Source organism: Salvia splendens, chromosome 14 (assembly GCF_004379255.2).
Source record: "Salvia splendens isolate huo1 chromosome 14, SspV2, whole genome shotgun sequence".
NCBI classification, from domain to species: Eukaryota; Viridiplantae; Streptophyta; class Magnoliopsida; order Lamiales; family Lamiaceae; genus Salvia; species Salvia splendens.
In genome coordinates this window covers 15656004-15668831 of record NC_056045.1, presented here as the reverse complement: position 1 = coordinate 15668831, position 12828 = coordinate 15656004, and the positions used below count along the sequence as shown (strand labels likewise).

Sequence of the window (12828 nt, the reverse complement as noted above, 5' to 3'; positions counted from 1 at the left end):
GTCCATGAGTTTGAATTCTTGTCATTTACGTTATATACTTCAATCTCTCTATTGGCAAACACTCCTAGAGTTGCACAAGACAAAGAGAAACATGCATAAACTATCTCTTCTTGAATTGCATTATAAGCACTACCACTATATATCGTTGATGCATGTTTCTCGATTTCCAATTCTGTTCGTAAAATAGGCACTTTTGTTGAATCATAGTATTCAAGCTTTGCGCTATTACTTCTTTGAGTCTCCAGAGCATGGTTATAGTTCATATAAAATAGCATAAGGTTAGCCCGAGACTTTGAGTACCTTTTAAAGAAGCTATTCTGTGATTCAGACAAAGAAGTTGTCTTTATCAACGAACTCATCGAAAAATCACGGAAAATGACTGGAACCCAAAACTTTCTGGATGCAAACATTGATGAAAACCAGTCATTATTGGCCAGCCCATATCTTTCCATTATAGCATGCCAAGTTTCTTCAAATGCATCAGGTTCTATCAACTCCGACCATACACATGCATTCAGTTCCTTCTTTAGTTCTTCACTACCAAGCATGTTCTTTGGCAATTTGTCAGCAACTTTATTCATAACGTGCTACATACACCACCGGTGTCTCGTATTGACAAGGACCTCCTCAATAGCAACGTTCAATCCTAAGTCTTGGTCGGTTACGATGAGTTTAGGAGCCACACCCATACACTTTACAAATTGGTTAAATAACCGTGAAAAGAAGTTGGCATTTTCCTTGGACAAAAGGACAGCAGCAAATGTCACAGGGCGACCATGATTATCCTTGCCCGTAAAAGGAGCAAAAATCATACAGTACCTACATATTAAAATCACTATAAGACATGCAGAATATACTTCACTATATGAACAATATACTTCCCTAAAATGAAAAATAATTCACTATAAGCATGCAGAAATATACATCACTATATGCTCAATATACTCCATGTCAATGTATGCTCAATACACTTCACTGTAAGCATATTGTAGTTCACTAATTGCTCAATATACTTCCCTAAAATAAAAAACAATTCACTATAAGCATGCAGAGATATACATCATTGTAATGCACAATATACATCACTGTATTGTACAATATACATCACTATATGCTCAATATACTTCATGTCAAGGCATACTCAATACACTTCACTGTAAGCATATTGTAGTTCACTAATTGCTCAATATACTTCCCTAAAATGAAAAACAATTCACTATGAGCATGCAGAAATATACATCACTGTAATGAAAAATAATAATTAGTGTGCACATACCTATTTGTTAAGTATGTCGTATCAAAAGAAACAATATCACCATACAAATGATAGTTTCTCTTGGCAGTAGGATCACACCAAAACAAACTTGTCAGTCTATCTTTTGAGTTAACCTCATATTCATATGTAAATGCACCACAAAGTTCCTTCTTCCTGCGCATCTCATTTAATAGCATTTGCGCATCAGCTCCTTCCACGTATGCTCTAAGGTCACATCTGTAGTTGCGCACTTCTAAAATAGTACACCCTACATAATCTAATCCACCAAGCACTTCTTTAAGTAAGCTAAAACTTAAAGTTGGACTAATGTTTGCATTAGCGCAATCAAGGATGAATTTCTGATAGACTAAATCCAACTTCATAAAACACTTATGGTGTTCCTCAACCATCTCGTGATTATGTTCTTCAACAAAACTTTGTATAACATAACCAACACCCATAAAAAACTTCCAAGACACTTTAGCATTACAATAGCACTTAGTAGAAGAACGCTTGTGTTTCACCTCAGATTGTTCACTCTTTCTTTGCTTTGTACCTTCTCGGCTACACACCACGTAAATCCAAGTAATGACATCTTTTTCCTTTTTCGATCCCTTTCTACGGGTGTCAAACCCAACATATCGAGCATAATTATTGTAGAAGTCCAATGCACGATCAAGGGTCATGAAACTTTGTCCAATTTTTGGTTTCAAATCATTGGGGCATTTTGGTACGTAAACCACTGTAAGAATAATATACATCATTGTGAGCATATAATAGTTCACTATATGCTCTATATACTTCACTACACTGTGATGAGAATAAATACATCACTCTTAGCATGTTGTTACTTCTCTGATGTGAACAAAATAGATCACTATAACCAAATATCACAGAAACATCACTTAACCGTGGAAAACATCACTCTAAGCATGTTTTTACTTCACTGATATGAAGAAAATAGATCACTATAAGAAAATATCACAGAAACATCACTTGACCGTGGAAAACATCACTCTAAGCATGTATTTACTTCACTGATATGAAGAAAATAGATCACTATAACCAAATATCACAAAACATCACTTAACCGTGGAAAACATCACTCTAAGCATGTTTTTACTTCACTGATATGAAGAAAATAGACCACTATAAGAAAATATCACAGAAACATCACTTAACCGTGGAAAACAGAGCACTCTTCAATTCACAAAATACACACGCTTCAATTAAAGCCTATATACATCACTTTAACACATAAATACATCACTCTAATGTATTTTCACATCATACACACTCTAATCATGATGAGAACAAACACACAAACTTCATCTTCGTCACTCTAATCATGATCGACTGTAATTGTTTATAAAAGTGAAACGTATAATGATTACCTTTAGATGTCTTAGCTTCCTCTCCCGACGATGATGAGTTAGAATCAAAATAATCTTCGTCCGACCTCAGAATTGAATCCATTGATTTGAATCACGATGAATCAAGATGAACGGATTGAATTGAATCGCGTCGAATTGAATTGAATCGCCTCTTATGAATTGAATGAAATCGATCAGATTTGGAAGGAGATTTGGTAGGAAATCGATCAGATTTGGAAGGAGATTTGGAAGGAAATTAATCTGGAAGGAGATGAATCGCGTATGATCTTGTGAATTTCATAATGTGATTTCCAAAAATACCCTTGGCCTAGTTTATATTATTAAAATAAATAATATTTGTTGCATTTATTTGTGTGACTGAGATTTGTTCTCTAGTTATACACTTAAAATTAGTTATACCTTGATCACTTCTATATATATATATATTTATTATTTTTGTTATATTATATTCGACCACATGGATTTCATGTTCTGGATCCGCCATTGACTCCCCCCGTCCAATAAAAATATAGGCAATGGGTATGACACGAAAATTAAGATGAAATTGATAAAGTAAGAGAGGAAGAGAATGGTATGATAAAATAAGAGAGATGATGAGAATATTAGTTAAAGTAGAGTTAGTGGATAGTGGGACCTAAATTATTTAATTGATATAATTTTCCAAAAATGGAATGCACATATTTTTGTGGGACAGACGATATTTTTATGGGACGGATGAAAGTGTAAAGTGCACATATTTTTATGGGATGAAGGGAGTATAATGTATTGATATGTGAACAAGTTGCACATTAAGAAAAATGTCAAGATAAATTTATGTTGGCATACTCATGTCACTGTGTTGACATGTTTAATATAATGTGGTGATTTAATTAGCAAGTAGCTCATTAAGATTTAAGATAGTTAGCATACTAACGCAACTCTGCTCTTACCTTAAGAATCATTGTTGGGGATGCTCTTATCTACAACCATGTCTTGATAAACGACTGTTTTATAAACAAATTAATTACTCTACCCCACAAGAATATGCACTATTTCTATTTAGTTCGTCCCACAAAAATATGCATTTTCTAAATTTGAAAACTCTTTTTTCTCTCTGATGAGGTGAGACTTATTCTCTATAAATAATATTCTAATACTCTCTCTTTGTACTTCTCTTTTACTTTATCAATTATGTATTATTAAAACTCGTGCACAACCAAAAATGTATATTCTTAATTCATCAATTGTACATTAAAATCCGTGTACAACCAAGAATATGCACTATTTTCTTTATAGTCTGTCCCATAAGAATATGCATTTTACAATTTTGGAAACGCTTTTCTCTCGGACTCATTTCCTTCACACTAACAATATTTTAATTACTTTTTCTTATATTACTAATTTTGCATTAAAACTCATATCAAAGAGTATATATTCTTTAAGAAAAAAAAAGTGTATATACTTAAAGATCATGCGACAGTAGACTCAGACGGCATTACTAGTTTACCACTCTAGACCAACTCATACGTCTTTATAAATGATTTGATTTCAAATTTCAACTTAGATGTTGTATAGACTGTATAGACTATAGAGTATAGTAATCAAACCTCTGCCTCGGTTATGGCAAGAAATGCCTCCAGAAATTTCATGAGGGCCCTACAATTGTACCAGGGCCCGCACTGTTTAGCCAAAAAATTCCAGAAAATAAATCTTACGAAAGAGGTGGTTTTCAATTCTAGTCCACGGCGCCGCCGCCACTACAACTACCGACGCCTCCTCCGCCGCACGGAGGTTCACCAGACGCCGTCCTTCCTGCGGAATTCCGAAGCAACTCAGTCCTTCTAGTCGATGCACTCTGCTGTTTAGCTTTGCACCCCATACCAAAGCGCTACCCACACCTAAAACCTAATCTAGAGATCCCGCTAGTTCCACCACCGTGCATCCGCCGTTAGGATGCTTCGCGGTTAATTTCGATCTCTGCATTGATTCATCGATCGGATTCGTTGGCACCGCGATTTTCGTTGTAATCAACGGAAATGGCGGGGCAGAATCCGAATATGGATCAATTCGAGGCGTATTTCCAGAGAGCTGACGTGGATCGGGATGGGCGGATTAGTGGGAGTGAGGCCGTTAATTTCCTCCAAGCTTCAAATTTGCCTAGACAAGTCCTCGCTCAGGTTCTACTACTCTTTGGTTTTCTATCTATTTCCTCTTTATTAGTGAGCATAGGTAAATAGTTTCTTCTGCTCGTTGCTCAATGATGACATGAGTTGCTTGCTTTAACCAGTTACCAACTCCTCATCTTAACATTTCTAAGTGGTTTGTTGGTTTGCCACTCTTATCATGGTTAAGTTAGTTCAAGTTGCGGCTATATTTTCTCGTGGTTAGCATGCTCAGTAACTAGATGATTAAGACATTTTTTTGCTTTTGTAAACTAATCATTGGATGTGAGAAGTAAGAAAATCCAAGTTGCTTTGAGCAACGAAGAGCAGAGCAGGTTTGGCTTTGTTAGGCTGATCTCGGTTGTGAAGGTTACATTTGTTGTTGCCTTGAGGATTTAGACTATCTTAGCTTTGTACGAAGAGGCAGCGGAAACATTAGAGCTGTGATGATTTGAAGGTTAAACTTGAGAGGTCAATTTAGTTTCTGTTGTTCAAGCTTAATCGTCCTTGGGATTAGAAGGAGAGCATTAAGTCCCATTGTTTTGAAGTAGGATGGGAGTAGGTTTGGATTTGTTCTCTGCATCTTTTTTTTTTGGTAACGAGTTTGTTTTGGGTGCATGTGTAAATTTTCCGAAAATGTTTTTGAATAAAGTGATTTGAAGGATATGTATAATTACCTCTTACTTTGATGTTGCTGCCTATTAAGTATTAAGGCAACATATATTGTAGAGGTTTACACAGTAGTTCACCAATATATTAATCTTGAACAAAGGTAGGGTATGTCATGCTTAGTGCTTACTTTCATCATAAACATTATATTTATGTCTGCGATTTATGGATGTCACTGATAATAGTCCATATGGTGATAAGTGTTTTATTACAGTGCTGCGGCACTTACTGTAATTATCTTGCTGTTCTATTTGAATTGAAAAGCTATTTATTGATTTAGCAAGAAATGTTGTGAATTATATACCTTCGTGCAAATACCTTAATCTGTTACAACTACAGCAATACGCCCTTTGGAAAGGTTTTGTATAATGGATACTAAATAATTATACTATTCTGCAGATATGGACATCTGCTGATCAAAATCGACTCGGTTTCCTGGGTCGTCAAGAATTTTTTAATGCTCTTAAACTTGTAACAGTTGCTCAAAGCAAGCGAGATTTGACTCCAGAACTTGTAAAGGATGCCTTGTATGGTCCAGCTTCATCCAAAATTCCTCCTCCTCAGATAAATCTTGGGCTACTGGTTCCTCAGTCTAATGCAAAGGCAAATCCATCTCCTGCACAGTTAGCTGGCCCTCAGGTACCCTTGCCAGGTACTGGTGTAAGTAGCCAGGCACTTGTAACTCAGCCAAACCAAGTGACAAGGCCTCCCTGGCCTTTGCCTCCTAGTTCTGGATTTCAATCTCAGCCAACTATTGCAACCCGTATGCTTGGGACTGGTTTGATGACCACATCTCCTCCCCCAAATTCGTTTGATGCTCTTGGTGGGAATGTGGATGGCCCCCGACCTGGAATTTCTTCACAAGTAAGCAACAACAGCTTGATTCCTTCTGCAACTCAGGATGACTTTGGCCTAATGGCATCAGCTATGACTCAACTAAAAGAGCCAGAGATCAATGGGTCACTACAATCTGCTTCCTCCACCCATGTCAGAAAGGATGATCTGAAACCACTTTCAACAGCAGGGAATGGTTTTTCGTCAGACTCGGTGTTTGGTGATGTGTTCTATGCATCATCTTCTCAAGCACAACAGAATTCCTCTGGACCTGCATATCCAACAGGTAACGGACCTGTTTCATCGACGGGGAATTTGGTGTTAACTAGAGACCACTCTTCAGCTAGACAAAGTGTTTCTCAACCTCCAACTGCTCAAGCTCAGAAATTCCAATCCGCTGGGCAAGCAAGCCAGCATGCTTCAGCACATAAACCTCCTCTGTTTCCTGCTGCAGCTGGACAACATCCTCCTCCAGCTGGACAGTCTAAGGGGCCTTGGCCAAGAATTACCCAGTCTGATATTCAGAAGTATGGAAAGGTGTTTGTGCAAGTTGACACTGACCGAGATGGGAAAATTAGTGGTGGACAAGCACATAATTTATTCTTGAGTTGGAAGTTACCTAGAGGTATGCCCTAATTCATTTGCGACTGAAAAAGCTAGTTTGATCTATACTTTCTCTGATCTGTTTGCTTCTTTTCTAACAATGCTTAAAACATGGTGAGCAGACGCTGGATATTTTCCCTCTATCCTGATATCTATTTGGTGCTCGATTATTGCAGTTTCATCTTGTATATAAGCAGTTTCTTTTCTATCTTCAGCAGGTCAAAACTGATTTGAAGGGTAATAGTCTCTTATTGGTCATATCTACCTTCTGAAATAATTTATGACGAGTTCTTCTATCTTTGTCGTAGCTGCTGTTGATGTGTTACAATTTCTTATGTAAAGCAGTATTTTGATTTCAGTTTGTGTTGTAGTGCTCAGTTAAGCTACATGTCAAACCTTTCATTCAAATGGTATGTTGATATCTGTAGTTGTCTGTCTAGCTTCTTTTGATGATTGAAAGCTTTCAGGAGGAGGTCAGCATACTTTTTCTATTGTTGGATATCGTAGGCCTAATGGGATCTGAGATATATTATAGTGTGGTAATCATGAAGTTTGAGTGCAGTGGTGAGGGGAGTATCTATCCCTCACTCAGTGCCTGATCTGATTTTATCCAATGGTGAAGGTTTCATTAGTTATAAAAGGGTGAAGTCCTGTGGGGGGCATGGGGGGGTCTATTGTCCCTACCTTGTGGTGGTTTCTTTGGGTTGAAAGAATGAAGTTTCAAACTTAGGCGGGTTACTTTTAATGGTGTTTTCTGATTGTATCCTATGATTGTTTGTATTCTTTGTAAAAAGCATGTCATCCTTGTATGATTGTCTGACATCATTAAAAAAACTCTCTGCTATCAAGGCTTGTGCTATAAAGGCTGCATCCTGCTTGTTTTCTGCTTCCTGCTTGTTTTCCTGATATCAATTGTTGTATTTGTTTTATTAGAGATCTTGAAACAGGTCTGGGACTTGTCTGATGAAGACAATGACAGTATGCTTTCCTTGAGGGAATTCTGTGTTGCGCTTTATTTGATGGAGCGGTACAGGGAAGGACGTCGTCTTCCTACAGTACTTCCTCACTCTTTTATACTAGATGACACATTGTTTCCCGCCCCAAGTCAACCTACTGCTGTGCATGGTGTTACATCTTGGAGACCACCTTCCGGTTGGCATTTTATTCTGTTCATTTAAAACATCAAGTTGAAATTTAATAACTTGACTGAAAATCTCTCTATTCTTTGTAAGGTTTTCAACAATCCCAAGGGACTAACAATGCAAGAGCTATACCTTCTGCTGGTCCTGGAAGGCCTCCACTTCCAGTCCTCGCTCCCCACCCTGATGAGCCCAACCAACAAAAGGCTAAAGTACCAGAGCTGGAGAAGCATCTTTTGGACCAGCTTTCCACAGAGGAGCAAAATGCATTGAATAAAAAGTCCGAGGAAGCAAAGGATGCTGAGAAAAAGGTGTTTATTTTATACTGCTGTTCTATTCTCCAGAATTTCACTCTTACTGTGAATACTGTTTTTGTGCTTCAAATAATATTGGTACAATACTGGGTGGAGAGGTTACTCTAGTATAGTCTCATTGTGAATACATATATATCTGGACTACCTCTTCTATCCCAAACCATCCTTTTCCTCCTTGTGTTTTTTTGCATACTTCTATTCTTGTTGAAGTCTCACTTTAATAGTATGGTCAATGCACAACTTGGAAATCGACATTTATGAAGCGAATTAGATGTCTGGTTTCATTTTAAAGCAAAATGCTCTAATACTGATCAAACTAGTATAATTGCTTCTTATTTTTCTCAACATATCTCCAGAGATTTTAAATTAACTAGTTACTCATCGTGGTAAGTGCATCGTTGATCATGAAACTACTCATTGTTGCAGTTATTTCTCACACATGAAGTGCCCTTTTTTATAGGTAGCTATTTTTAGACCAAAGAATTTAACATCCTTTCATCTGACTTTCTCTCTCCCATACACATGAACACAGAGATTCTCAAGCACACAGGAAGTAGAAATTAAATTTCAGAGTAACTTTCAGTAGAGTGACGGGATATGTAGCTTGAAAACTTGTTTTACTAGAGAAATCCCCCAATGCTGATAAATTAAGAATCATAATGGGATGAGAAATCCCCACAGCTGAAAGTAACCTTACTGCATGTACAATTTGAGTCGTTTACAATATCTGACACAAAATAGGGCATTATCTTTCACATTGGAGCATTATCTTTCACCCTGGAACCTTCATTTGTTTGAACATGCGATCTCTCCTATACAGGTGGCAGAACTGGAGAAGGATATTCTGGAAGCTAAACAAAAAGTTCAGTTCTACCATGCTAAGATGCAAGAACTTGTGAGTTTGCCGCTCATTTCTTATGTGATAATGAAAATGCTGAGAATCAAAGATACAAATTATGTGTGGGATCTACACCTGTCAGTTTTTATTCTCATATTCTCAAAACTTATCTTGTTTGGGGACTTTCATTTTTAGCTTCAGTTGCGATAGCATTCATTATATGTCATTCTCTCTCTGTCAACTTTTACATTACCGAATTTCTACTTTCAGTTTTTTGACCTTTTGTCACAATACGAAATTAATAATAATGAGAAATTACCTTTTGGTTTCTTGTGAACTTATGACATAGCTGCTGCAGTCCTGATGTACCAATTGATTTCAGGTCCTGTACAAAAGTAGATGTGACAATAGGTTGAATGAGATCTCTGAAAAAGTTGTAGGTGACAAGAGAGAGGTATGTTCTTATATTCTTTGATATTACTCATTCATGTTCATCTTTCTATTTGTTGACTCATTTGTCTGCGCTGTCCCTCCTCAGGCTGAATTATTATCAAAGAAATATGAAGAGAAGTACATGCAGGTTGGAGATGTAGCTTCAAAATTAACAATTGAAGAGGCCACCTTTCATGATATTCAGGTAACCGTTATGTTTGGTTTCCCTCTGCCTATATCAATGTATTGGCAATTATATGATTCTGATTCCTTTCAGACGTCAGATGATACTGTTTTGATCATTCCGTATGTAGGAGAAAAAAATGGAACTTTATCGAGCAATTGTTAAGTTGGACCAAGAGAATGCGGATGATGCTCAGGTATGTACCACCTCCAATTAATTTAGTGGACAGTTGTGAATTTCAGAATAAAAAAGGTTCAGTGTCCACCAGGATCGAGCTAATCTAGTCCAATCAGATCTTGAGGTACTAGTGAAAACCTTGAATGAACGGTGCAAAACTTACGGATTACGGGCAAAACCAACTTCACTCCTTGAGCTTCCATTTGGTAATCATAATATATGCATGCCTCCTATATGCCATCATCTGCATCTATTGTAATTTTGAATGATTGAAAACCACTTTATTTGCCCTAGTTTATGCAAAGTATGTTTTGCCACAAGTTATTGGTACTTTAAATTATTTGTCTCTGCAATATAATCATTGTGTGGTCTGTATATCAAAACCTGGTATTACTTTTATGCATGTTTTGTGCTAAAAATCTAAATATTATACTTGAAACATGTAATGTTTGTTGTCTATAATCTACAGTCTCAGCTTCAGGGCACTCTACTGTTTAAGTTGTTTTTCTCATGCTACATGGTTTTAGTGTTTGGTTTCTTGTGTGATTTTGGTTGGTAAAATTTCTTGTATGCTTCACTTGGATAAGTGAAAGTGACTCAAGCTAGTGAAAGATAATCTACATTTTATCTTTATACTACCATCATCTCCACAGTGTGATAGGATAAGTGCCCAGTATATATACTCGCCAACAAGTTATAGGTTTAAAGAAGTACTCACTTGGTCATACTGCCATTGTACTTGGAAGCCTCAACAAAAGACTCTGAACCTGTAAAGAAAAAAGTTAAATGTCAGCTCTACAAATAGGATATGATGGAATTTGTCATGCCTGATGAGATATATTTTTGTTTATCAATATTTAACTGCTATGCATGTCCAGGTTGGCAACCTGGCATTGAAGGCACTGCAGCTGACTGGGATGAAGATTGGGATAAGTTGGAAGATGAAGGTACTTTTCTAAAGCTTGGATTCTTTTGATGCTAAAAGTATTTTGTATGCTATCAGAGCTTCTTACCTAGAAAGAGCAGAATATTCGTTTTCAAATAATTCTCACTTATTTGCCTCTGGCGGTGTTCATTCCTAAATTCTTTTAGGATTCACCTACGTCAAAGAGCTTACTCTTGAAGTGCAAAATGTGATTGCTCCTCCAAAACTAAAATCTGCCTTTAGAGAGAAGGTTTCTTCATTGCACAGCAGCACGACTGGAAGATCACCTTCTAAGGCTGATGACAACTCAGAGTTGCCAAGTTCTGTGGAGAGAGTAACTGAGGATGACAGGCCAGAGACTAACAACTCAGAGCATACAGCAAGAACTCCACCTGACAGTCCAGTAGGAAGTAATGCAGTTGCCAGCCCATCCAAGGAATTCCGAGATTTGCGAATACACAAGGACTTCAATATAAATGGCTCGCCACATGCATTTGACACCCAAAGGTAATGGCACTACTTGTTTCTCCATATTCTTGATTGAAAAATATTTGCCTCTTTCTAGTAGTCTAGCTAACCGAGTCATCTGAGTTCCCGTCTAAAGGTTTTTCGATCTATTTAAACCTTGTGGGTCGTCTTCTTCTACAAGAATCCTGAAGTAACCTGATATGCAATTGCAGTGAATATGGGGGTGATTCAATATTTTCTGGGGACAAACGTTTTGATGATCCAAGTTGGGGTACCTTTGATTCACACTATGATGCGGATGCATCATGGGATTCCGTTTCTGTTGCTTCAAAGGTACTCCAGTAGAATGTTTTGGTGTCAGTAGTTTTTCCAGCTTTAATTGTTTAGTTGCGACTTACACTTTCCCTTCACGTTGTTACTCAGGAAGCTGGTTCTTTGTTTGGCCCTGACGACTGGGTTCTTAATCCAATCAGAACTGTGGCCAGAGGCACAGACGCATCGCTTCCGAAGCAGGGCCCATTTTTCGATTCAGTTCCGAGCACTCCATCCAACACATCTCTTCCAAAGCAGGGCCCATTTTTTGATTCAGTCCCCAGCACCCCATCCAACGCATCTATGCAAAAGCAGGGACCATTTTTTGATTCAGTTCCAAGCACACCACTTCACAATTCAAGCTCTCCTCATGCAGACAATCTGTTTGCAAGGAATAGCCCGTTCGCATTCGCTGACTCTGTGCCAACCACACCAATGTATAACTTCAGCTCATCCCCGAGAAGGTTCAGTGAAGGTTCAGAAGAGCAACATTCATTTGACAGCTTCTCAAGATTTGATTCCTTCAACATGCAAGACAGTGCCCCATTCAGTTCACGAGAGTCCTTCGGCAGATTTGATTCCATGCGAAGCACTGGAGATTCTACTGACTTCGATCAGGGATACTCTGCTAAACCAGAGACCCTCACAAGGTTTGACTCTTTCCGCAGCACTGCCGACTCGGATTATAATTTTGGGGCATTTCCTCCACACACGTCATTGACGAGATTTGATTCCACGAGTAGCATGCGGGATGCTGATTATGGCCATGGATTTGATGACACAGCCGATCCGTTTGGGTCGGATGAGCCATTTAGGTCTTCGCACGAAGCTAAAACGCCATCAAGGGACTCCGATAGTTGGAAAGCTTTCTAGTTTCCGGAATTTTATCATTATATTTTTTGTGTGCAATCTTGTTTGGTATGTTGAGTGGGAGTTGAAGTTGTAGGTGAGGCAATTTGGTTCTTCTATTTGATAGAAGTTGAGTCCACCGGTCTTTCTTTCTTCTATTTATAAAAATTCACTTTTCATATATTTTAATACTCCCTCCGTCCCATAGAAATAGACTAATTAAGTTTGGCACAGATTTTAATGTGCCATTGTTAAAGTAAGAGAGGAGAAAAAATAGTTGAAATTGTACGGTGG

General features: G+C 37.8%; 2 protein-coding genes across 3 annotated transcripts; one reads left to right on the top strand and one right to left on the bottom strand.

Annotated features, from left to right (window-relative positions):
• Window positions 1-587: 587 nt before the first annotated feature.
• On the bottom strand, window positions 588-2731 carry LOC121764245 (protein FAR1-RELATED SEQUENCE 5-like). Its single transcript, XM_042160297.1, has 3 exons — window positions 2650-2731; window positions 1277-1997; window positions 588-819 (listed from the first exon to the last, which is right to left on the bottom strand). Exons 1-3 carry the CDS (start codon window positions 2729-2731, stop codon window positions 588-590), a joined length of 1035 nt encoding a protein of 344 aa, XP_042016231.1.
• A 1490-nt stretch (window positions 2732-4221) lies between these two features.
• On the top strand, window positions 4222-12717 carry LOC121764907 (epidermal growth factor receptor substrate 15-like). 2 transcript variants are annotated; one of them, XM_042160931.1, is made up of 13 exons: window positions 4224-4805; window positions 5859-6918; window positions 7830-8048; window positions 8129-8346; window positions 9170-9244; window positions 9570-9641; window positions 9726-9824; window positions 9934-9999; window positions 10072-10186; window positions 10859-10927; window positions 11073-11412; window positions 11586-11706; window positions 11797-12717. In XM_042160931.1, exons 1-13 carry the CDS (start codon window positions 4665-4667, stop codon window positions 12556-12558), a joined length of 3357 nt encoding a protein of 1118 aa, XP_042016865.1. In that variant the 5' UTR covers window positions 4224-4664; the 3' UTR covers window positions 12559-12717. The 2 variants fall into 2 exon arrangements, with proteins under 2 accessions (XP_042016866.1, XP_042016865.1); XM_042160932.1 differs by lacking the exon at window positions 11586-11706 and having other exon boundaries at window positions 4222-4805; window positions 11797-12536.
• Window positions 12718-12828: the final 111 nt, after the last annotated feature.